This window comes from Pseudonaja textilis, chromosome 6, assembly GCF_049901715.1.
Source record: "Pseudonaja textilis isolate UNSWEBS1 chromosome 6, rPseTex1.2, whole genome shotgun sequence".
In the NCBI taxonomy this organism is placed as follows: Eukaryota; Metazoa; Chordata; class Lepidosauria; order Squamata; family Elapidae; genus Pseudonaja; species Pseudonaja textilis.
This window is the reverse complement of record NC_141995.1, coordinates 46,854,810-46,878,779: the sequence shown is the minus strand read 5'-3', so window position 1 is coordinate 46,878,779 and position 23,970 is coordinate 46,854,810. Positions and strand designations below refer to the sequence as shown.

General features: G+C 42.5%; 1 protein-coding gene across 2 annotated transcripts in view; it reads left to right on the top strand.

The window, feature by feature from the left end:
- DHX15 (DEAH-box helicase 15) overlaps window positions 1-15,866 on the top strand; it is a 39,197-nt gene extending 23,331 nt beyond the window's left edge. For both annotated transcript variants that reach the window (XM_026699760.2, XM_087936505.1), the window contains exons 9-14: window positions 610-718; window positions 4,402-4,593; window positions 7,871-7,993; window positions 9,746-9,936; window positions 12,859-13,028; window positions 15,281-15,866. In XM_026699760.2, coding sequence (XP_026555545.1) covers window positions 610-718; window positions 4,402-4,593; window positions 7,871-7,993; window positions 9,746-9,936; window positions 12,859-13,028; window positions 15,281-15,398 — 903 coding nt within the window. In that variant the 3' untranslated portion in view covers window positions 15,399-15,866. The remainder of the gene's footprint in view (window positions 1-609; window positions 719-4,401; window positions 4,594-7,870; window positions 7,994-9,745; window positions 9,937-12,858; window positions 13,029-15,280) is intronic.
- The last annotated feature ends 8,104 nt before the right edge of the window (window positions 15,867-23,970 follow it).

Here is a 23,970-nt window from a genome sequence, read left to right as displayed (position 1 = left end):
AACGGGGAAGCCCCATTCACTTAACAACCATGTTATTATAAGTTAACTGCAGTGATTCACTTAATAAACATGGTGAGAGAAGTCGTAAAATGGGGCAAAACTCACTTAACCAATGTCTCACTTAATAACATACATTTTGGGCTCGATTGTGGTCAGAAGTTGAAGACTACAGGTATATTTTTTTTTCATTCCCAGCCATAATTTATCTTCTTGTCTAGGAAACAATGTGACACAATCAAAGAGCGAGCAGTTTAATATGCTGCATTTTTTAATATTCTTATTCATGTACCATGTTTGCTTCTCTGGTGTCAAAAAAAGATTGATTTGCTTCCACTCTGGTTTTTTATGGTGATGAGTTTGCTTTCATAATTTCATAATGCCGAACAATTGTAGATATAAACATATTTGCATTAAAATGGCTACTACTGTTACCCAGCAAGGTAGCATTTTTCAGTAAATAGCTACTATTTAAACATGAAACAGGCTTTTACAATTCCATTTGGGTTAACTGCTTTCTATCAGTCCTGTATGTTTTAATGAAAAAAATACCAAAACAGAAACTGAATTTCTGTTCTTCTAAAATATGTAAAATGTTTTTTTTTTTTTCAGGACAATACCTATCCTGAGATTCTGAGATCCAACTTGGGTTCTGTGGTCTTACAGCTGAAGAAACTTGGTATAGATGATTTAGTTCACTTCGATTTTATGGACCCACCAGGTATGTTTTTAAGAATTTCTATAATAGAATGGAATGGAATATAGAATGGAATGGAATATAGAATAGAATAGAATAGAATAGAATAGAATAGAATAGAATAGAATTCTTTATTGGCCAAGTGTGGTTGGAGACACAAGGAATTTGTCTTGGTGCAAATGTTCTCAGTGTACATAAAAGAAAAGATGCATTTGTCAAGAATCAAATTACAATTGTGGACATAATGTTAAGCGTTAGCAAGATACATTTGTTCCTTTTCGTATCATGAGTTAAATGTGTGTTCCCTGAATGTGAACATAACCAAATTCATTGTAGTGTAAAAAAAGGCCATCAGTCAGTGCCAAAAGTCTTTTTAAAAAAGATACACTTTATTATTTTTTAAAAAAACTATTTGCTATACACTTTGAATGGAGAGCTCTTTGATAGCAAAGTATGTTAAATTCATTGAGCAGTTGTTACAAGAATACCATGTTTCCCTGAAAGAATACCATGTTTCCCTGAAAATAAATATATTTTGCCACCAAAAAAGGCACCAGGTCTTCTTTTCGGGCGATGTCAGCCACTGACTAACCTCATGCGTGCGTCGTCCCCCCTGGCCTCCTTTTTGCTGTCAGAGGCCTTCAGGGACTTCTGTGGCTGGCAAGGCTTTCCTGAAGGCCTCTGCAGTGAATAAGAGAGCTCTGGATCAATCCTGAGCTTTTGTTCTCAGATCCAGAGGCCTTCAGGAAAGCCTGGCCAGCCTTGCTGGCTGCAGAAGAAATGGACCGGCCAGGCAGGTGTCCAGGTGTGTGAGGCCTGGCTACAATTATCCAAAGGGAAGTAGTAGGGCAGCACCAACCCCCCATCCTCACGCTAGTTTAATTTTTACCTGTCCACTCTGGAGTAAACAGGATCTTAGTTAGGGCTTATTCTGGGGCTAGGGCTGAGACTGGGCACACATGTAAAAACCAAGCTAGGACTTACTTTCAGCATAGGTTGTATTTTTGGGGAAAGAGGGTAATATTTAATATGAAATTAATCATCAACTCATATGTGTCATAAAGAATGTTCTACAAACCAGGGCTTGTTTATTAGATGTGGATTTAAGTTTTGTTCCTGGAATTTGAAACTGCAGGAAACAGAGCCAAAAAGGACCAGCTTTCATATACTAAGTTGTATGGATGCAAGTTCTCTTTCTGATGACTCCTGTCTGTGGAAAGATAACTGAAGACATTAAGTCTTAACGCATACAATATTTCACATTTTTTTCTAGCAGCCTTTCCCAGCGTAATGGCTTCTGATTAGAAATTTGGGGGAATCTGGGTAGATTTGTCAAAATGCATCCGGAAGGGCCCGTGCTGGGGAGGAAAGACTTGGTCCCCACAAGACAGTGTTACATATTGGGGGGAGGAGGGGGGAACCAGGTTTATCTTAATACGCTCTGTGCCAGTTGTGCTTCTAACATCTTTTGTGCTCAGTTACTTTATCCGAGGCCAGGAAAATTGATTTAAGGTCAGAGTTATGAAATTACAGGCCTTTTTTTGGCAGTAAATTTCAAACACGTTGAATAAATCCATAGGTTTACAACAGATTTACTGTACTACGGATGAAAATATGCCTAGAGGGGAAAAAAAATTTAAATGAAGTTGTCCGTCCAAGTCTTTGGACATGGTTTTCTGTTAAATTGCCAAACATATAGATGATTTAGCCATTTTTTTTCTGCTTTCCTTTTTTTTTTTCTAAAAAAATGTAAATTTGTATGCTTTAGTTGCCCAGGTAGAGTTGCAAGAATTGACCTCTTTGCTTCGTCTCTTTCACTGCCAAAAATCCAGCCAGGCACTTGGGCAGATGATTTTATTTTTCCTGCACTTCACTGCCCATGGGGAGGAATTAAAACTCTTTTAACAGGGTTACAACGTGGAGCAAAGTTTGAGCTGGGCCCAAAGGCAGAGAGCTAAAACGGCAGGACTTCAGCAAGAAGGGGAGGGGAGGTCAGCCAACAAGAGAATCCATACATCTTCATGGGCATCCAAAGGGTATACAGGTAGTCCTTGACTTACAACAGTTCATTTAGTGACCATTCAAAGTTACAATGGCAGCGGGGGAAAAGGGACATACGACCATTTTTCACACTTAATGACCGTTGCAGTGTCCTGATGGTCAAGTGATCAAAATTCAGACGCTTGGCAGTCGGCTCATATTTACGATGGTCGTAGTGTCGTGTGTCTCTGTGTGTGAAAGTGATCCCTTTTGCGACCTTTTGGCAAGCAAAGTCAACGGGAAAGCCAGATTTGCTTAACGATGGGGTTACTAGTTTCAACACCTGCAGCGCTTCACTCAGTTGTGGCAAGTGAAGCAAAACTCGCTTAACAACAGAGCTTTTGGGCTCAACGGTGGTTGTAAGTCAAGAAATACCTGCATTTCCCCCAAGGAGTGGGTCCCAGAGTCAGAAAGCCCTGGCAACTGAGCAGCTGGGGGCTGGCTGGCTTGATACCTGAAAACAAAAGGAGAAGAGACTGAAAAACGGAAGAGAAGTGACCTAATCATGAAGTAGTAGCCGGGTGTCTAGGACTCCTATAATAATGCCTTGCCATCATTTTAATTTGGATGTAGGAATAATAGTAGTTCCAAGAGCTTTCAGATCTGCATCAGTGGTGTTCACTATAATGTTTTAATAATAACTGGAACGCTGAGAACCTGTCCTAGCCTAGGAAAATGTATTCATCTCAAACCTACTGGAATAAACTTTTTCTTTTTAATTTACAAGCTGGGAGAAATCCCAAAGGTGCTTTTTTTTTCAAGAGGCAACTGGACTTGTCCAGAGCTCTGTACAAATACTTACAGGCTTAAGTTTAAACCATAAGAACGTAAGAGGACATGATAAAATAGTATTTAAAAGCATGTTAGAATGAGCTGTAAGTATCTGGGGAGAATGAGCTACATCAATTCCCTGCCTAATGCAAACACCAGAGAAGAAATCAACAAACCCAAAGGTGCTTGGAAGCAAGTGGATTTCCTTGTTTTCTTTGAAGATGTTTCACTTCTCATCCAAGAAGCTTCTTCGGCTCTGACTGGATGGTGGGGAATGGAAAGATTTATACTCCTTGCAGGCAGCTGGTCATTTGCATCCTTTTTAGGGAGCTGTTGACACCACTTTGAGGTTTGTCTGTGTCCTCAGGGGTCACCTGAGTGGTGCAAAGGGGTGTGGAGCCTTTTTGGAACTGCTGAAAGGACCATGTTGTGGTCTCCACACCCATTTGTACTACTCAGGTGTTCCTGAGGAAACAGACAAACCTCCAAGTGGCCTCAGTGGCTCTCTGAAAAGGATGCAAATGACCAGCTGTCTGCAAGGAGTATCAACCCTTCCATTTCCCACCATCCAGCCAGAGCCGAAGAAGCGTCTTGGATGAGAAGCGAAACGTCTTCAAAGGAAAAACAAGAAAGTCCAGTTGCCTCTTTGCCACCATGACCTGGATGGCTTTGGGACAACCATGAGCTGAATCTCCATAGACATTAAGCTGGAAGAACCCCTATAAAGCTGTCGGTCTGTGGCCAACTCTCTGGGATTGCGCACCTACTCCTAAGCCCCAACACTCTTAATGGCTACTTATCGCCGAATTAATTTGCGTGCCATTCGTTTTGCATTTCGTCAGCCCGGGACTGGCCTTGCTCACCAGTGCTCTGCTTGTGTATTGTGTCTTTTGCAGCTCCAGAGACCTTGATGCGAGCCTTAGAGCTTCTCAATTACTTAGCCGCTTTAAACGATGACGGAGACTTGACTGAACTGGGCTCCATGATGGCCGAGTTTCCCCTTGACCCACAGCTGGCTAAAATGGTTATTGCAAGTTGCGACTACAACTGTTCTAATGAGATTCTATCTATTACTGCCATGCTGTCAGGTAATAGCAGGGACAGAGATGCCAATCAAAACCCAGCTCTCCAATTAGGGGAAGCTTGTAATATTCCTGCAACAGGACTACTTACGGTCTTTAAAAAAAAACTTGATTTGTGCCGATCAGACGTACTCTGTAGTAGGCTTCACAGTGGAGTAAAAAAAATGCGTAAAAAAGAAATCAACGTTGAAGCTACAGAAGTCATTGTGTGTGAAAAAAAAGGGCAACCTAACTTGTTTCACGTCCAGAAAAAAAAATTAACTGCTAAGGATTGCAAAATCATAGGAAAACACTTCTTATTCCTTAGAAACTGTAGCACTTAAGCCCGTTTCTTGTTATGAAAGTGAACAAAATAGCAATAATAATAATAACAACTGGCTTTGTTTTCCGGTCCTATAAATTTGCGATAGCCTGCATTTATAAAGATACGAAAGAGAGTCCTCACAAGGTTACATAAAGTTGGGAAAAAAACACTCATTGTTTAAAGGGAACGTTGGAAGGAAAGACGGCAGCTTTAATATCACTGCATACTATTTTTTTAAATTGATTTTACAAAAATAGAAGCCAATACAATTGGGAGATGGGAAAAAAAATTGGTTTGAACCACAGTCTTTGGTGATCGTGGATGGTTTTTTTCCAAGCTAGCAGTGCCCAGATGGTTCCTAGAGCCCGACCGTGTGAATTTTAAAATTTAAATATATACATTAAAAGAGTTTATACGCCGTGCACTGCTTTGAAAACTGAGTTCCCAGGGAAGCTGCTGTTTCAGATATCCAAGCCCTAAAGACTTGTTGATCGTGAAGAATTAAAATGTGGTTCTTTGAGGTCCTGGCCTAAACTTTTAATTGTCCCTTTCTTGGAGAAAAAACAGTTCGATACCAGGAAAAAAATGATGTGCTTAAAGCCTCCTTAATGAATTGAATATCATTTAAATATTTGTGTGGGGCAATGGGGATATTACCAGTTAAGGAGTGCCAGAGGATATATATATATATATATATATATATATATATATGAATATATATATATATATATATATATATGAATATATATATATTTGGAGTGGGTGGGGTGTCTCAAAATGTGCACCTTTGTGGTAGAGCATAAGATAAGGTAAAGGGTTTTTTGGGTGAGACAAGCGATCACATTATTGCAGGGTAATTTTTTTTTCTTTTTCTTTTCCTCTAAAAACTATCTACAATGTTTTATTGCCGAATTTTGACACTTCAGACTCAGAGCAGATGGGCAGGGCAGAATCTCATTGTCTTGAGTAAATTGTCGCCTTATTTGCGGAGGTGGTGGTAGGTTGATACCTGCCTTTTCATGCAATCCTACTACAGGAACTGAATTCTTAAATGAAATGGCTGTGTTTGATTCCCTCTAATTGCATATGTCAGTGAGTATTTTGACTTAAAAGCCACTTCAGTAAACGTGCAAAATGTTTATACGCACATAATGTACATATATGATGAATTTTTGGTTCTTCAAGTTAAGGATGTAGCATATTTACGGGGTCATTGTCTCCTTGGACATAGTTGAGGAGCAGTTCTCACTATACTGGTTTCCAGAAAGTGTCACTGACTTCTCCCCCTCTCCCCACCAAACACACACACACACCAGTAAAACACCATCAGATTGAATGAAAAGAAAATGAGAGCCATCTAATTAAGAGGTTCAGAATACCGTCTTCCCAGAAGTAATTGATTAAATTGAGACCTTCACTATGGGAAGAGTTGAGATGGAAATCTTGAAACACTCTTAAAAAGGCCTAAACAATAGGAAAAAAAAGTGAAGGAGACGCAGTAATTTGCTGACCAAAACTGTCTAAATTGAAACAATCCCATTCTCCACCTCCAAACGTCCACTAAATGGTAGTAACAAATTAGTACTGCTCTTCATTATTCAATTTGCAGTATAAACATGATGTACTTAATGGTAGTTTTTGTGCTTCAATATTGATGGTTTTCGGTAGCCTTAATTCCACACAATTCCATATGTTTTCAGTTTCTGGATGTTGAACTTCAATGGGTTTTTTTGTAGAAACGTTTCTCTTGACACTTCTACTTCTTAATTAAAAAAAAAAAGTGCTATAAGCAGTAGGCCTTTTGCAATATTGCTGTTGGCATATTGGCAGTTTGTTCATAGTCTTCAATTTCTGTACTTATTTTTCAGCCTTTCCCCAGCGTTCCTAAAAGGCCAATCTAAAAATTTGTGCAAAATTATTTAACATTTGAAACAAATGTTTGAACTTGGGTTCGGATCAAGATCCAAATTTCAAGGCATTTGAGGAACAGTGTTTTTATTTTTTTTAAAAAAAACCTGTTCTATCCAAGGCAATTAATTGTATTTAAACACCTATATAAACCAATGGGGAATTTTACAGGATCTTTCACCGAAAAGATCCAGCTTTTCCTACGTAAAAGTCATTTAAAAGAAAGAAAGAAAGAAAGAAAGAAAGAAAAAAGAAAAACAGACTTTCAAAGTTTTGAACGAACTTGCTTTGTGGGATATTGACCTCTACTCTTCACAATGAAAACACGGTTCATGTACCTTCAAAATGATAAGCAGGGCATTCAATAAAGAGAAGGCTCCGTGTAAAGAGATTGAGCCTCAGCCCACAACTATATTTGTTAACCTCTGATAAAGCTGTTGGGAGTCTCCCTTCCACCACTGCCGCTGTGATGCCACCATGGGGCCACCTCTCGTTCACCCAAGTGCTTTGGCCCACCAGTGCTGATAGCGATGCTTGCTGCCGGCGACGGAGCTATAATGCAAGGCCTTTAACCCTTGGTCAGTAGAGGGGATGTTTGCTTAACTGTTTTTAGGGGGGGCTTGTTTCCTCGAAGGCTCTCCGCCCCCCCCCCACCCCCAGGTTGCTCTTGACCCATGGATTATGTCCATGGGGAGGCTTGGTCTCCACATGCAGACGGCAGAGCTATCAGCATTTGGTTTCTTGCCCTGGTCACGCCACTCTTCCAAGGTTGATGGCCTTCAGGATAGATTCATTTTTTCTTTCTTTCTTTTTTTTTTCCGTTTCGGATGCCTACTTCTAGTCCAAATAATCTGGCCTTCTTGTAGCTTTGAAACCCCCTCTTGTCTTGCAGATGTGGTTAGGTGTTGATGTCCCAAATCAAGGTAGTAGGCAGCCCAAGATGCAGTTGGAGGCCATCCTGCCCTGCCCTATGCTCTGTGAACTGACCTAGCTAGGCCTTGTACCTCTGTCTGTGAATGCGTGACTCATCGATATGGGCGTTTGTGTTGGGCCCATACCAACCTTGTTTAGTCCCACAGTGTTTTGTTCGCCCCACGGAAGCCAAGAAAGCTGCAGATGAGGCCAAGATGAGATTCGCCCACATAGACGGAGATCATTTGACGTTGCTGAACGTGTACCACGCTTTCAAACAGAGTGAGTAGAACCCGGGGGAACCCCTGTGTCAGCTGTGGAAGCCATATTTGGGACCAGATGTTTCCACGCTGCCACATCTGAGCCTGGGAAAGTGGGAGGGGGGAAATAAATTGGAGTATATCTAGTTAGACATAATAACATTCTTTTTCTGATTCAAGGTCAGGCTGTGTGGCGCATAAGTGAGGGGAAGTCTCGAGTTGGGATGGATGGTGCTTGGGCCATGTGATGTGATGAAGGGTGGCAGGGGATGGATTTTGTAGTTTTTACTTATTGTAAGGAAGCCCAGAACTTTTAGATTCGGGATTCCACAGTTGTGCCAGATACTATTCAAATAAAAAGGAGTCTTTGAGAAGATTCTGTCCTGGAGTTATTGGGCGGAATAGAGGGTTGCTGGAACGCTGTAACCACATTCTTGGCGCCAGTTGGGTTGGCCGTCGCTATTCCAACCAGAGAACTATGTCGCCCTGGAGCTGGCCGGCCCCTTTCGTGGCGATTTTCACCTACTTTGTATGTTGCAGGGTTTTTGCATGTGTTGTGTAGTTTTAGGTAGCTTATAACTGAGGTTTGCAGCCTGCTGTTAAACTTTTGATTGTGGTCTTGACTCTGGTCAGGTTGCTAAATTTAGTTTTAATCACCGTGACTATTCTGATCCAAATAAAACCCACAAAAAAGTTCTTTCCTATCAGGATTGGGAATCTGTAACGGAAATGGGGAAAATACCATCTTTAGAAATGCCATTAAGGAAGAATGATCCTCAGCTATGGGTAAATGCTGGCTAGAAAGAAAAAGGCAGTCTTATTTGCACATTAATGTGGAAAAAAGGAGGGTTTCATAAATCAGTCAGCATAGAGCTGGAAGGGATCTTGAGGTCTTCTAGTCCAGCCCCCTGCTCAAGCAGAAGACCCCTAGACCATCCATTTCAGACAAATGGCTCTCCAGTCTCTTCTTAAAAACTTCCAGTATTGGAGAACCTACAACTTCTGGAGGCAAGTTGTTCCACTGATTAATTGTTTTCACTGTCAGGAAATTCCTCCTTAGTTCTAGGTTGCTTCTCTCCTTGATGAGTTTCCACCCATTGCTTCTTGTCCTGCCTTCAGGGGCTTTGGAGAATAGCTTGACTCCCTCTTCTTTGGGGCAGCCCCTGGGATATTGGAAGACTGCTATCATGTCCCCTCTGGTCCTTCTTTTCTCTAGAGCCTAGAAATAATTCAGTCTGATTAAATGTATACTTATATATTGCCGAATGAATTTTGTAAAATAATAATTAGTCATCAAAAGAAACTAGGTTATATAGTTTCTTGATATTCTTAAAACAACATTGTTGATGAGGGGAATTGATCCCAGGTCTGTGAAGTCAAGAGAATCCGCTAATGTTTAATTGGCTAGAATTTTACAGAATGCATAAGACAGATTTTATTTTACATACCAACCCATAATCACTTCCTTCAGTTTGCTTGATTCTCCCTTGTTGCTTCTGTTGTCCTGGCTTCCTTTGGGGGGGCGGGGGGGGGTGTTAAACAATTTGGGGTTTATTTCCTTGGTGTTGCAGCAAACATCGCATTTGAATATTTTTATTTTTACTTTAAAAAAAATCACTGAAAAGGCCGTCATTCAAGAATTTAATTGGTTGACTTGATTTGGCCATCCGGCTAGTTCTCTGATTGTGCATTTGTTTTTTGTTTTTTTTAAATTCTGCATAAAATACCGAGTTTTAGATGATTCATGGCTTTTTTTTGTTGTTAAATGTTGCAGATCATGAATCGGTTCAGTGGTGCTATGACAACTTCATTAACTACAGGTCTTTGATGTCAGCGGACAACGTACGCCAACAGCTGTCACGAATCATGGACAGGTTTAATTTGCCCCGTAGAAGCACAGACTTCACAAGCAGGGACTACTACATCAACATACGAAAGGCATTGGTCACCGGTTATTTCATGCAGGTATGTCCCCAAAATAAAGGAAGTCTTTATATAATTGTCTGTTTCTTAACTCTTCTGTTGTGTTAAATACGGTGTGAGTTAATGCTCATTTTACAGTGTAAATTAATCTTGCTGATTTCAGGGCAGCAAGCAGAAATGGCTTTCCTCCTGAAGGAATAATCTGAGATCCAAAATGTGAAGAATTCTAGAAGTTGAATTTGTAGCTCTGCTAGCTTTTGTTAGTCCCCTTAATGAAATATTTCTGATATGCATATGCTAGCTACCTCTATTTGTTTATTTAGTAGCTATATACCCATGCTTCGCTACGAAACTATGTGATTGAGCTTAGTTTTTGGGGAGGAAAATAAGCGGGAAAAATTCTGCCTCTGCTTACCAGCATCCATTGGTATTCATCCGGCTAGCAACCTGTCAGTGTGTGAGAATTGAGGGCTTGCTGTGTGAGCAAGAAGGAGACAGCAAGGAGCCTGGGCATGGCTTAGCTCAACTGTTCTGTACTAAAGCTGCTTGGTGCTCTGAACCTGGACCTGAAACTCTACTCCTCTGCTTGTGTTTTGCATTTGGAACAGATTTCTTTCCAGGTGGGGAGAGGGAGTAGAACTCTTTAGCATCAGAGCGTGTTGTTTAATAATAATAATAATAATAATAATAATAATAATAATAATAATAATAATAATAATAATAATAATAATGGAAATACTCTAAATGCTCTGATGGTTATTTGGAAAAATTCTTTCTTAGTGAGCCCTTAGAAGCCAAGAGGAACATTTGTACCAAATTTCAAGTATGTAGGCTTTATGGTTCTGGAGATTTTGGGATGATGCGTGAGGGGTATTTCGCTTTTATACACTGCTCAAAAAAATAAAGGGAACACTTAAACAACACAATGTAACTCCAAGTCAATCACACTTCTGTGAAATCATACTGTCCACTTAGGTAGCAACACTGATTGACAATCAATTTCACATGCTGTTGTGCAAATGGAATAGACAACAGGTGGAAAGCATAGGCAGTTAGCAAGACATCCCCCAATAAAGGAGTGGTTCTGCAGATGGTGACCACAGACCACTTCTCAGTTCCTATGCTTTCTGGCTGATGGTTTGGTTACTTTTGAATGCTGGCGGTGCTTTCACTCTAGTGGTAGCATGAGACGGAGTCTATAACCCACACAAGTGGCTCAGGTAGTGCAGCTCATCCAGGATGGAACATCAGTGCGAGCTGTGGCAAGAAGGTTTACTGTGTCTGTCAATGTAGTGTCCAGAGCATGGAGGCGCTACCAGGAGACAGGCCAGTACATCAGGAGACGTGTAGGAGGGCAACAACCCAGCGTCAGGACCGCTACCTTGGTAGTGCAAAGAGGGACAGAAGAAGCACCGGCAGAGCCCTGCAAAATGACCTCCAGCAGACCACAAATGTGCATGTGGCTGCTCCAACGGTCAGAAACAGACTCCATGAGGGTGGTATGAGGCCCAACATCCACAGGTGGGGGTTGTGCTTACAGCCCAACACTGTGCAGGACGTTTGGCATTTGCCAGAGAACACCAAGATTGGCAAATTCGCCACTGGTGTCCTGTGCTCTTCACAGATGAAAGCAGGTTCACGCTGAGCACATGAGACAGACGTGACAGGGTCTGGAGACGCCATGGAGAACGTTCTGCTGCCTGCAATATCCTCCAGCATGACCAGTTTGGCAGTGGGTCAGTAATGGTGTGGGGTGGCATTACTTTAGGGGGCCGCACAGCCCTCCATGTGCTCGCCAGAGGTAGCCTGACTGCCTCAGACCCCTTGTGAGACCATATGCTGGTGCGGTTGGCCCTGGGTTCCTCCTAATGCAAGATAATGACTTCATGTGGCTGGAGTATGTCAGCAGTTTCTGCAAGATGAAGGCATTGATGCTATGGACTGGCCCGCCCGTTCCCCAGACCTGAATCCAATTGAGCACATCTGGGACATCATGTCTCGCTCCATCCACCAACGCCATGTTGCACCACAGACTGTCCAGGAGTTGGGTGATGCTTTAGTCCAGGTGTGGGAGGAGATCCCTCAGAAGACCATCCACGACCTCATCAGGAGCATGCCCGGGCGTTGTAGGGAGGTCATACAGGCACGTGGAGGCCACACACACTACTGAGCCTCATTTTGACTTGTTTTAAGGACATTACATCAAAGTTGGATCAGCCCGTAGTGTTTTTTTCCACTTTAATTTTGAGTGTAACTCCAAATCCAGACCTCCATGGGTTGCTAAATTTGATTTCCATTGATAATTTTTGGATGATTTTGTTGTCAGCACATTCAACTATGTAATGAACAAAGTATTTAATAAGAATATTTCATTCATTCAGATCTAGGATGTCTTATTTTTGTGTTCCCTTTATTTTTTTGAGCAGTGTATTTATAGATTCAGCTTGCAGGGCTGTCCAGCTCACAGAACCAGGTTGGATTGGCTTACCTACAATTTTGGAAATTATCATAGCTCCAAACCTTGACAACCAAGGACCCTAGTCAATATACCTCGAAAGATTTAATATTCTTGCCTAGCTCCATCCGGCCAGCCAGGTGCTCAGTGCCTCTACATTTTAGAAAAGGAGAGCAAGAGAGAAGGCATTGGATCTGATCAGATATTTGATTGAAGAGACTCCCTTGCAAGAAAACAGCTGCCTGTGTCCAGAATTAAATTCAAACCCATGTAAAACGGAAAGTTTTTGCGGTCAAGCGGAGGTTAGGGACATAAAAAATGGGATACTTACGCATCGTAGAATGTTCTGCTTGAGAATTACATTCTCCAGTTCTGGTTTTTCATTCCTGCTGACAGATTCCTTACCACAAGAGACTTCTAGGAGCAGAGAAATCATTTGTAGCCTAAGCGTGACCATTGTTAATGCATATCTTGGCTTGAGAAAATGACCTGTCGCCTCGTTCTCGCAGGTGGCCCATTTGGAGCGGACAGGACATTACCTGACAGTGAAAGATAACCAGGTCGTGCAGCTGCATCCCTCAACGGTCCTTGATCACAAACCAGAATGGGTGCTCTACAATGAATTTGTTCTTACCACAAAGAACTATATTCGCACTTGTACAGATATCAAGCCAGAATGGTAAGCCTGTTTTTCTTCAAAGCTGGGTTTTGTTTTGTTTTTTAAACACAATCCCCAGTTTACAGGGAAGTGCCTACATTTTGGTGAAAGTTGGGGTGGTAGTGGTTTTTTTTAGGCACTTGAAAACTACATTCTATTTAAAACTTTAGGAAACTTGGAAAAGGAGTGAAAATTTGCCTGATCTCAAAGTTGTTTTTTCCTTTGATTCAAACGGCAGCAATGTGGCTAAAGCCACTGGGGATGACGGATCACCTGAATGCTGCAAAGAGAAATGGGTGTCATGCCCCTGTCGGAATCTGATTCGGAGAGTGATGCCGAGCAGCTGACAGGGAATGGGAGTGTGGCTCCGTTGGCTGGGGAAGAAACTGAGGAAGGGCAAAGTCCGGCTGGACAGAGCAGGAAAGGGGTAGAGCAAGGGAGAGGGAATTCGGAGGAAGATCCAGGCCCACCCCACCCCCACCCCCCTTCATCCTAGGACACGCAGGGAAGAACGGAGAAGTAATGTGGGTTGGGGGGCTTACAGGGGAGGAAAGGGCCCTGATTCCCTTCATTAGCTGCAGCTCGGAACACAGTGTTTAAAAAGGGAAGATGCGCATAGCAAAGTTGTTGGGAGCAAATCATGAATTATCTGGTATCGTTGAGGCTTATTTGGGTTCCTGGCATCTTCCCAACTCTGTGTCTTTTGCTGGGCTTTCAAGTCTGCAATTCCTTCTAACCTGGACATTGGGGGCAAAGTTGGAGGTATTAAAGTGACTCTTCTTACTTATTTGACTGTGTTGCCTTTGTGCCATGCCCCTTTGGGTCATCACAATGGGGTTCTGCTTTCTCTGTAAGCAGAGAAAATAAAATTTAAAACACCAGCTGTTACGAATAGCCAATATTTCAAAGAGCGCTGTTTTCAGTAACGTTTGGGTTCTGAAACGGGATTTTAAGAAGCAAAAGAATTTGGCTGAGGTCTAAAAGCCGAAAATGGCAGTGATAATAATGGTATTTTGTTATTTGGAGCTCAAAGATTTTATGGGCATTTTCCTTCAGAACTACTGATTTCCTGATCTCGTCTGATTTTTCTTCCTTTACTTAGATCAGGGATGTCAAACTGGATTTCTTCGAGGGCTGGATCAGCATTGTAGTTTTCCAGGGGGGAACAGGGATGGCGGGGTGGAGATGGGACAGATGTTTCCTGCAGCACCCTGTTGTCCAAAACGGGGCGTGGCGGGTGATGGTGGCACATGCCCCGTTTTCAACTTGAATGGCCTCCTGCAGCACTCTGCTGGCCAAAAATGGGCCGTGCTCCACCGGACAAAGTTGTAATTAAGGAAAATTTGGGACTGTGCTGAAACGGATAGATTAACTTTAAAATTTAAAGACAAAGATGATTCAGAATACTATTGTCAGGATCTGGCAGTTACCTCCCATTCAAATCATGAGTCTCGAGCCAAACTTCCAAAACTTGAAAAAAGATTTATTGGGAGTTAACATGTCCGGCACTGCCTCGGTGTAGCCGACTCTGAGACACATAATTCATTATCACCCTTGATCCTGGTTTTCCCCCACCCCCTGGAGGGAAGAGTCATCAATCAGGCTCTCCAGTTATATTTGCGGGGCAGAAATTTCAGTCACCTAATTACTATCTTTGAAAACATTTATGGAATGCACTTTCGGTTTTGCAAGCTGCTGCATTGCTCCCCTCCCTTTCTGTTGGCAGCTCTAAAAAGACCATAGAAATATTTTATGAGTTTACAGCTAATGGACATGGAATAAATTTTATGAATGGATAGAGAAAAGACATAGAAATTTGAGAAAGTAAGATTGTGATGGTTAATATTATATGTATTGAAAATAAAGAGGTAGATAAATATAAAAGTAGGCTTTGATAAAAATGTATCTAGCGAAAGAAGAAAACTAAGTCAGCTTTTTTGGTTATGTTATTAGTATTGTTATTATACCGTTACTGTTCCTAATGATTTGTATGTTGAGATTTATTACCAATGTATGTTGGTCAGGTTCTATTTGTAAATAATGCTCTGTCGATGCACTCTTACTCAAAAATGTTTATAAATAAAAACGAATAAAAATAAAATTTAAAAACAAAACGGGCCACAACGGGGTCTCCGCGTAGCCTGTTTCCGGCCTCCAGGGTGCTGCTGGAGGCCAGGGATGCTGAAAACGGGCTGCACGAGAGCTGTTGCTATTGACCGTGTTCCATTTGGCTGTTTTGCTTACCTGACAGACTCTCCCCTTTTCTTTGGCAGGTTGGTGAAAATTGCTCCCCAATATTACGACATGAGCAACTTCCCTCAATGCGAAGCAAAGAGGCAGCTGGACCGCATCATCGTCAAACTTCAGTCCAAGGAATACTCCCAGTACTGATTTTGCCTTTTTTTTGAGTCGAACTTGCTCAGAGAACAGCTGAAAAACGATAAGACAGGAGTTTCTTCAGTTCCAGATTGTGCTCTTTGCCTTTGATTCGGGAGCTTTTTAATTTTTTCCTTTACAGTAAATATTCCATTTTGATTTCATACATTAAAAAAAAAGATGTATGCCTCTTTTTATTGTGTTCACACTGTAACTCATACGACGGGGGCAAACGCTGATCAATGTTTTGCAGTTTATTAAAAATAGTTTCTCTCTATAACAATGTTGTAAGCATTGCTTTAGAAATGGTTGAAAAAAAAAAATGCTTCTGAAATGTGATTATCAACCATGGCATGCATGATCGTTGTAATTGTTGACATTCCTTTTAGAAGTTGTGAAATGTTACAACGTGCTTATGTAGACGCGACCTTCAGCTTCACTACAGAAGTGTACTGACTTCAATAAAGTCTATTTATACTAAAATCTTGGCAGTTTATTGCTCCTGGTCCCTTAATAGAGAAATAACGGTGGACTGAGTTAACCTGATGTATTAATTGGATTGCCTGCTCTACAGCATTTCTGCTCATGTGTTCAGATGTTTGGATAATGTTGGGTGAAGATTAGACTGACGTGGTAAATTAATGAATATTCAGGACCGTATTATAGGCAACATATCGCAGTTTTTTTGAAAAAAAAAAAGTAGATCCCCATCTTCATGTATACTGAATGGAGAGACCTATAGCTGAGAAAATGCATGTGTCAACTAAAAAGATACCCTTGGTCTTTTTAGCTGCCAGCAGAAAGGGAGTGGGAGAAAACAGTGCATTCCTTAAGTGCCTAGATAATTGCCCTGGCAGCCCAAAGGTGTTGGAGCGCAAGAATATTACTGGAGAGCACTCTTGGCTATGGATGTGTCCCATTGGAGAATACATCAGGGCATGGGGGGAAGGCCAGGGTCAAGGGGGAAATGAATGATGTATTTTAGTATCGGCTGCATCCAGCTAACTCCAGCATGGCCACTTCTAATAAAGGGGTTTAGGATAGCTCCCTCCATTGTACACACTCTTTTTGTCTACCAGGTTGTTACAAGCGGTTCCTTCCCAGGGCCCTTGAGATATCCTATACCTTGCTGAATTTTGCAATAGAAAGCATTCTTCCTAAGAGTTTTTATTTGTTTGCTTTGCAAAGAGTTCCCCCCCCCCCCACTTTTCTATTTTCAAAGGAGACCAGTTTGGACTACACTGATCTATATTGTTTATTTCCATTATTTTATACACATTTTTTTTGGAGGTGACTTTTGTCTATGCTGGTTTACCACTGAAAATTATCTTGCTCAGAAATAACCAATAAACCATTTTAGCCATTTGCTCTCATTAGACTTCATGCTAAAAAAACCTACTATTTTTGTCTGCTTCAGCCACATTTCTGGCCAACCAATCATATTTTTTAGCTGAGTTGATAATTTCTCACTTTACACTGATACGTGGACATTATAATTTTCCATGGAAACTTAAACCACTTTCTTTCAATATCAATATTCACGTAGTCTGAAGTGCCACGACTTTTAAGTTTCTTTAAAAGCAAAACAATGACAACAAAAATACCGGCCTTTGGATGTTAAAGTGTTTTCTGGCATGTTAAAATCTCGTGCCAAAATTAATACATTTACCCTAGTTATTTTTAGATTGTTGTCACAAAGCCTAATGAGGAAGGTTTAATGGAATTGTCTAGGACTATCTTAGTCAGCAACTATGATCTAACGAAATATTTTTGCCAGTGCTGGGAATTCTTTTGTAGAAAAGAAAAATAAAAGTGTGAAGGAAAAGGACTCAGCCCCCTATTTTTCTAACCCACTGATTACCAACATTCTTACTACAGCTAGTCCTTGTTTAGCGATGGTTTGCAATTACAATGGTGATGAAAAAGTAACTGGACACCAAGCCCTTGTGTGTACAAACTTCGTAGGCCTGTAAAGCAAAGGAAAGCTGAAATAAGGTCATTGTGACACTCAGCAGCCACTTGACTTAGCAACGGAGACGTCCTTCCCAATAGTGCTCAGTAAAGTTGTCGGTGATGTTAGGAGAAATTTCCACTGCTGTAACTTTTGATTTTAATATTGTAGGAAAACATAATTAAATGTTAATGTGCCCCATTAAGTAGAGTTGGGGATTTCGGAAAATAACTTCGTTTTCATAACTGTAATTCTCTATATGAAAAACAAGAGCAGTGTCTATGGAGATTCTCCGTCATTCAAGTCATGGTTGTCCCAAAGGTGCTTTTGTTTTTTTTTCCAAGAAGCAACTGGGCTTTCTGGTTTTGCTTTGAAGATGTTGTTGAGGCCACCTGGAGGTTTATCTGTGCCGTCAGTGTCACTTGAGTGGTGCAAATGGGCGTGGAGAGTGGTGACTTCAAGTTACAATAAATTTAATGCATGTGCTCTAAATAGCAAATGCCTTTCCATCTTCCCCCAGTCAATAAAACATTCCACAGAATTCTGCATGATGTTGCAAAATATATATCGCCGATTTTTTTTATCATCCCTTAAAAGTTGAATAACTACAACCTCCTAATAAAGCAACTTGTCCCAAGATTTCAAAAGCCCACCCACAGCCTGTCCCTTCTCTGTAATTTTTAATTTTACACTGAAAACTTCATACTGTGTTTCCCTGAAAATTGCCAGCTGCAGAAGAAATGGGCCGGCAAGGCAAGTGTCGGGATGTGCAAGGCCTGGCTACAACTGTCCAAAGGTAAGTAGTAGGGCAGCTTCATTCCCCCATCCCCACCCTAGCTTAATTTTTACCTATGTACTCTGGAGTGGGTGGGATCTTAATTAGGGCTTTTGGGGGGTAGGGCTTATATTGGGCACATGTGTACAAATCAAACTAGGGCTTACTTTCAGGGTAGGCTATATTTTTGGAGAAAAGTTATGCTAATGCTTAAATGTCTTTACAAATGAAGTACAATTTATTGGCGAGGCTTCTGTAAAAATAAGCTATATGCTCCAAATCCAGGTAAACTCAATATTATTGCCATCCTCAGCAAACTCGTTTCTGAGTGATAAGACAATCTTTCCCAACCAATAAAGGGACGTTCGTGTTAGTGCAAACTTGAAATTTGAAACATAGCTGAACTGGAGTTAAACTGACATTCTGGAATAAAAGGCCGTGTTACAAATACTTGCAAAACTGATCTTGCTGGCATCCGTTGAGGATTAGTTTAATAATAAAGTTTGAAAGTCTCCTTCGAGATGAGCTTGACCCCCTCTGACTGAGGTGATAAAAGTTACGGTGTTTCCTTGGCACAAATGCAGAACAATTTGCTGCTGCCAACTCCTGGGAGTTTTTTTTTTTTTTTAAACTTTCTAGATTACAGTCCTAAAATTTTCTGGTAGATTTCCTTTCCAAGTATTAATCAGGCCTGAGTTTCCAAGCTTGAACAAGGTCAGTCAGATACTGTTACTGGCAGGAAATCATTCTAATTCATTAGGTAGGTAATATTTGTATGAATTTCTGACACCTCATGAATGTTCACAAATCACATTTCTATTTTTCAAGATGAAGTGGGAGCTTATAGGTACTTTTATAGCCTCTCTTGAGATGTTTATGGAGTTGTCAATATTTTTTCACTCTCCTAAAGGAGTTACTAGTAAAGCATGAATCCAAAGGTGAGGGCGGGGAGAGTTGAATCTCAAAAAAACATCCAGGGTATTTTGAGAAAAGCTGGATTAAATAAAATCTGCTCTTTCCTTGGGAAAGGTGTAGAATTCACCTAAGCTACATTGAAGAATCCATTTGTTGATGTTGGATTTTTACAAACAAACCCACAAACCAACTTTATTAAAAGAAACAAGGGGAATTTATATTGCTAAAATTAAATTAGAAGGTATACTTTTTCTATCCTTGAAAACGTTCACTGCCCTGTAACAAACCCAGGGGAAAACCACGACCTGTGTGATTTTGATCTTCGTAGGTATAGATATATCCTAGCATCTAAATCTCTTTTCCAAGGCCTTCATGGCTACTCTATCTAAAGTATTAGTCTGCAAAATCTTTCTTGATTGTAATAGAAGCTATCTACCAGAGCCATCTCCAATCTTGTCAAGCGTGCCAGCCTGGTGGGGTGGGGGAGGTGAACAGGGCCACACAAGTTAGCAGGTCAATTTGCACATAGCATTCGCATGAGTTCTGACCGGCCACGCGCGCGGCCTGGTTGCGAATAGGCCATGACTCAGCCGTGGACCATGGCCTGGAGTGTCTGCCTTGGAAGCCATATTTGACTTGGAAGCTTCGAGGCTGTCACATTCAGTGCCTGGGAATTTGGGAGGGGGGATTCCGTAGAGAGGTGGAAGATTTAGACACAACATCCTTTCTCAGAGAGTCAAGGACATGTTGCCCTGCACCTGGAGGAGAGTGATTGGAGGGATGTCTCCAGTTGGGACGAAGATTTGATTGGGCCATGTGGTGGACGGATGGACGCAGGGGATGGTCTTTGAATTTCTATTGAGAAGAGAAAATCTGGAACTCTCAGATTTGGGTTTTCCCAGATGTGCCAATATGACAACTCTAATAAAATGGACCTTTGAGGAAATGCTTGTCTTGGAGTTTATCGGTTTGGAGTTGGTTAGTTGGAATGCTGACACGGGGATTAAGAACCCCTGTAATCCGGGGGTGTCCAACTCAATTTCATTGAGGGCTGCATCATGGCTGTGGTTGATCTCAGGGAGTGTGGCAGGCATGACTGACTGGGGTGGTGTGTGTGTGTGGCCAGCTTGACACTACTCCCCAAACTGCTGGCACGTTTCCTCTTCTCATTGGGTAGACCGGGCTGAAGTGACACGGGCCAGCCCCTTACATTTTCCAGGACGGCTCTGTGGGCCGGTTCTGACCACATCATGTGGGCCAGATGCAGCCCACTAGTTTTGTGTTTGACAACCCTGCTCTAATCAAAGGGCCAAAGGTGGAACAAGTCCAAGTAAGCTAGCACCAAGGCTCACAGTGAACAGAACTGACAAATAGCTTTTGCCCCACAACCCTGCTTGGACAGGTAGGGAACGAAGAAAGTTTGAGGATTCCCAGGAATAAAATAGACCGATGATAGACAGACAGACAGATCAGCAGGAGGCAGTAGACAACTGGCTTCATTTTATTTGGGATTCTCCGGATGTAGACTGACCGTTTTATTGTAGATACCAGTCTAAAGAGAGAGCTGACAGCAGCACCTGGACAGCTCCTAAACCTACTGCATGATCCAAAAGCCTCTGACTCTGAAAAGTGCAATGGTCCTTAGAGTTTTGGTAGAGAGTTTGAATCCTGTGGCTCCCTTTTAAAGAGTCTCAAAGAGGATAAAACCATTGCTTCCTGGTGTTGAGGTAAAAAGGCCACTGTAGGTATACCGTATGGAGAAAAACCTCACCTGCTTCCCAGAGTAGCGGTGGAAGTTATATAAAACCCTACACACGAGGGTGTGATGTAACACAACATCTGTCTGACAGCTGAAGGGACTCAGGGTTTCTCAAACTCAGCAAGACCTCAAGACTTCAACTCGCAGGATTCCCCAGCCAACATGACGACTGCAAGAAGCAAAACAATTAAGTGTATTTTATGTCTCTTTCTGGGAAAATTAAAAGGGGTATATCCAACTTAAGAGAATGAGGCAGATGCATTGTTATTTTTTTTTCTCAAAAGACTTGATTAATGTTTAAGGCCTTGGTCAGTTTCCATAACCGTAAATCCTTTACCGTATACATACAGGTAGTCCTTCACTTGTGGCTGCAACCGAGCCCAAAATTCCTGTTGCTAAGTGAGATAGGTGTTGAGTTTTGCCCCATTTTATGACCTTTCTTGCGACAGTTGTTACGTGAATCATTGCAGTTGTTAGTCACATGGTTGTTAAGCGAATCTGGTTTCTGCTTGGCAGAAAGTCACAAAAGGGGATGGCACAGTCCCGAGACACCGATCGTCATAAATACGAGTCAGTTGCCAAGCATCCGAATTTTGACCACGGGGAATGCTGCCACAGTCTGGAAAACAGCCATCACCTTTTTCAGTGCCGTTGTAACTTCGAACAGTCACTAAATGGAACTGTTGTAACCTGTACTCATGAACTTATGTATATTGACGTCATTAACGATTTTAGTCTTCTACTCCGAGACATGAAATGAAATTGTAAAACAATACTGCAATTTTTGATGCCGTTATTTACATGCAAACCAAAGAGTATCATTCCGAGTTAAATTGTGTACAAAACTTCGAGTTCTAAGAAGGAAATGTTTTTGCGCTGCAACAGTTCTGCTGTTAACTTGGAACAGTCGCTAAAGAGATAGTCATAAATCAGGAACTTCCTAGTGAGAGATTCCAAGCAGGAATTGCCTCAGCAGGATAAAGCTGAATCAATATAGGATGCTACAGTGGAAAGGGAGAAGGAGAGCTTAAAAAGCTCTCTTTATTCCTCTCCTGTTTTTTTTCTCTTTACTATCTTTTCTCTCTCTTTTCTTTTTTCCTCTTTTCTTTCCTCAATCTTTTTTATCTTTTCTTTTCCTTTCCTTTCTTCTCTTTTCTTTAGCTTTTCTTTTTCTCTCTTCTTTCTTCTTTTCTTTTTCCTCTTTTCTCTCATTTTTCCTCTTCTTTCCTCTACCTTTCTTATCTCTTGTTTTTCTTTTCTCTCGAGTTTTCTTTTTCTCTTCTTTTTCCTCTTTTCCTCTCTCTTTTCTGTTTTCTCTTTTCTTTTCCCTATCTTTTTTCTCTTTTCTCTATCTTCTTTTCTCTCTTTTCCTTTTCTCTCTTCTCTCTCTTTTCTTTTTTCTTCTTGTCTTTTCTCTCTTCTTATTCTCTTCTCTTTTCTCTCCCTTTTCTTTTCTTCTCTTTTCTATTTCTCTATCTTCACTTTTTTCTCTTTTCCCTATCTTTCCTTTTCTCTCTTCTCCGACTTTCCCTCCGTCTCTTTTTCTTCTTCCCCCTTTCGGCTAAGAGGGGTCGCCCGCTCCTCCACCTGGCCCGTCCCTTGCCCTCCTCGCCAGGCCGCCCGGCGTGCGGGAGGGGGGGGGAGCTTTCGCACTCTGTGCATGGTCAAGGGCGGCAGGCGAGGCGGCGGCGGCGGCAGCGGCGGCGGCAGCGGGCCGGTCGGGAGCGCGCCCACGTGACGCCGGCGGGGCTGCCGGCTGAGCGAGCGCGGCGGCTGAGGAACCGGCGGCTGTGGCGGCGGCATGGCCGGCTGTGGGCGCTCCGAAGACGCCACCCCCGCCGCGTGCCCCGGCCCCTGCTGCCGCCCCTGGGAAGCCCCGTCCTCCCGCCAGGTAAGGCGCCGCCGCGCGCAGGACGTCCCGCGCTCCCGCCGCCGCCACGGGCTTTCCCGCGCCTTTCCGAGCGGCGCCTCAGGGAGGGAGGCGGGGGGGGGCGGCTGCCCCTCGCGCCTTCTTCTTCCCCTTCTCGGACTCCAGGGGGGCGGGCGGAGCGATGGATAATGGAAGGAAGGAGATGGGAGGAAGGAAGGGAGGAGAGAAGGGAGGAAGAAGAAGGAAGGGAGGGAGGAAGGAAGGAAGGAAGGAAGCGTAATGGAAGGAAGGAAGAATGTGGGAAGGAAGGATGGATGGATGGATACTGGAAGGAGATGGGACGAACGAGGGAGAGAGAAAGGGAGGGAGGGAGGGAGGGAGGAGAGAAGGAGAGAGATGGGAGGAAGGAAGGAAGAGAGGATGGATAGATGGAAGGAGATGGGAGGGAGGAAGGAAAGAAGGAAGGAAGGAAGGAAGGAGAGAAGGAAAGAAATGGGAGGAAGGAAGAATGTGGGAAGGAAGGATGGATGGATACTGGAAAGAAGGAGATGGGAGGAAGGAAGGAGAGAGAAGGGGAGAGAAAGAAGGGAGGGAAGGAAGAAGGAAGGGAGATATGGAAAGGTTGGTGGAAGGAAGGAAGAATAATGGAATGAAAGATGGGAGGAAGGAAGAATGAGGGAAGGAAGGAAGAGTGGGCGGATGGATGGATGGATACTGGAAGGAAGGAGATGGGAGGAAGGAAGGGAGGAGAGAAGGGAGGAAGAAGAAGGAAGGGAGGGAGGAAGGAAGGAAGGAAGCGTAATGGAAGGAAGGAAGGATGGATGGATGGATACTGGAAGGAGATGGGACGAACGAGGGAGAGAGAAAGGGAGGGAGGGAGGGAGGGAGGAGAGAAGGAGAGAGATGGGAGGAAGGAAGGAAGAGAGGATGGATAGATGGAAGGAGATGGGAGGGAGGAAGGAAAGAAGGAAGGAAGGAGAGAAGGAAAGAAATGGGAGGAAGGAAGAATGTGGGAAGGAAGGATGGATGGATACTGGAAAGAAGGAGATGGGAGGAAGGAAGGAGAGAGGAAAGGAAGGAAAGACAGAAGGAAGGAGATAAGGAAAGAGATGGGAGGAAGGAAGGGAGGAAGAACGGGAAGGAAGGATGGATGGATACTGGAAGGAAGGAGATGGGAGGGAGGAAGGAGAGAGAAGGAGAGAGAAAGAAGGGAGGGAAGGAAGAAGGAAGGGAGATATGGAAAGGTTGGTGGAAGGAAGGAAGAATAATGGAATGAAAGATGGGAGGAAGGAAGAATGAGGGAAGGAAGGAAGAGTG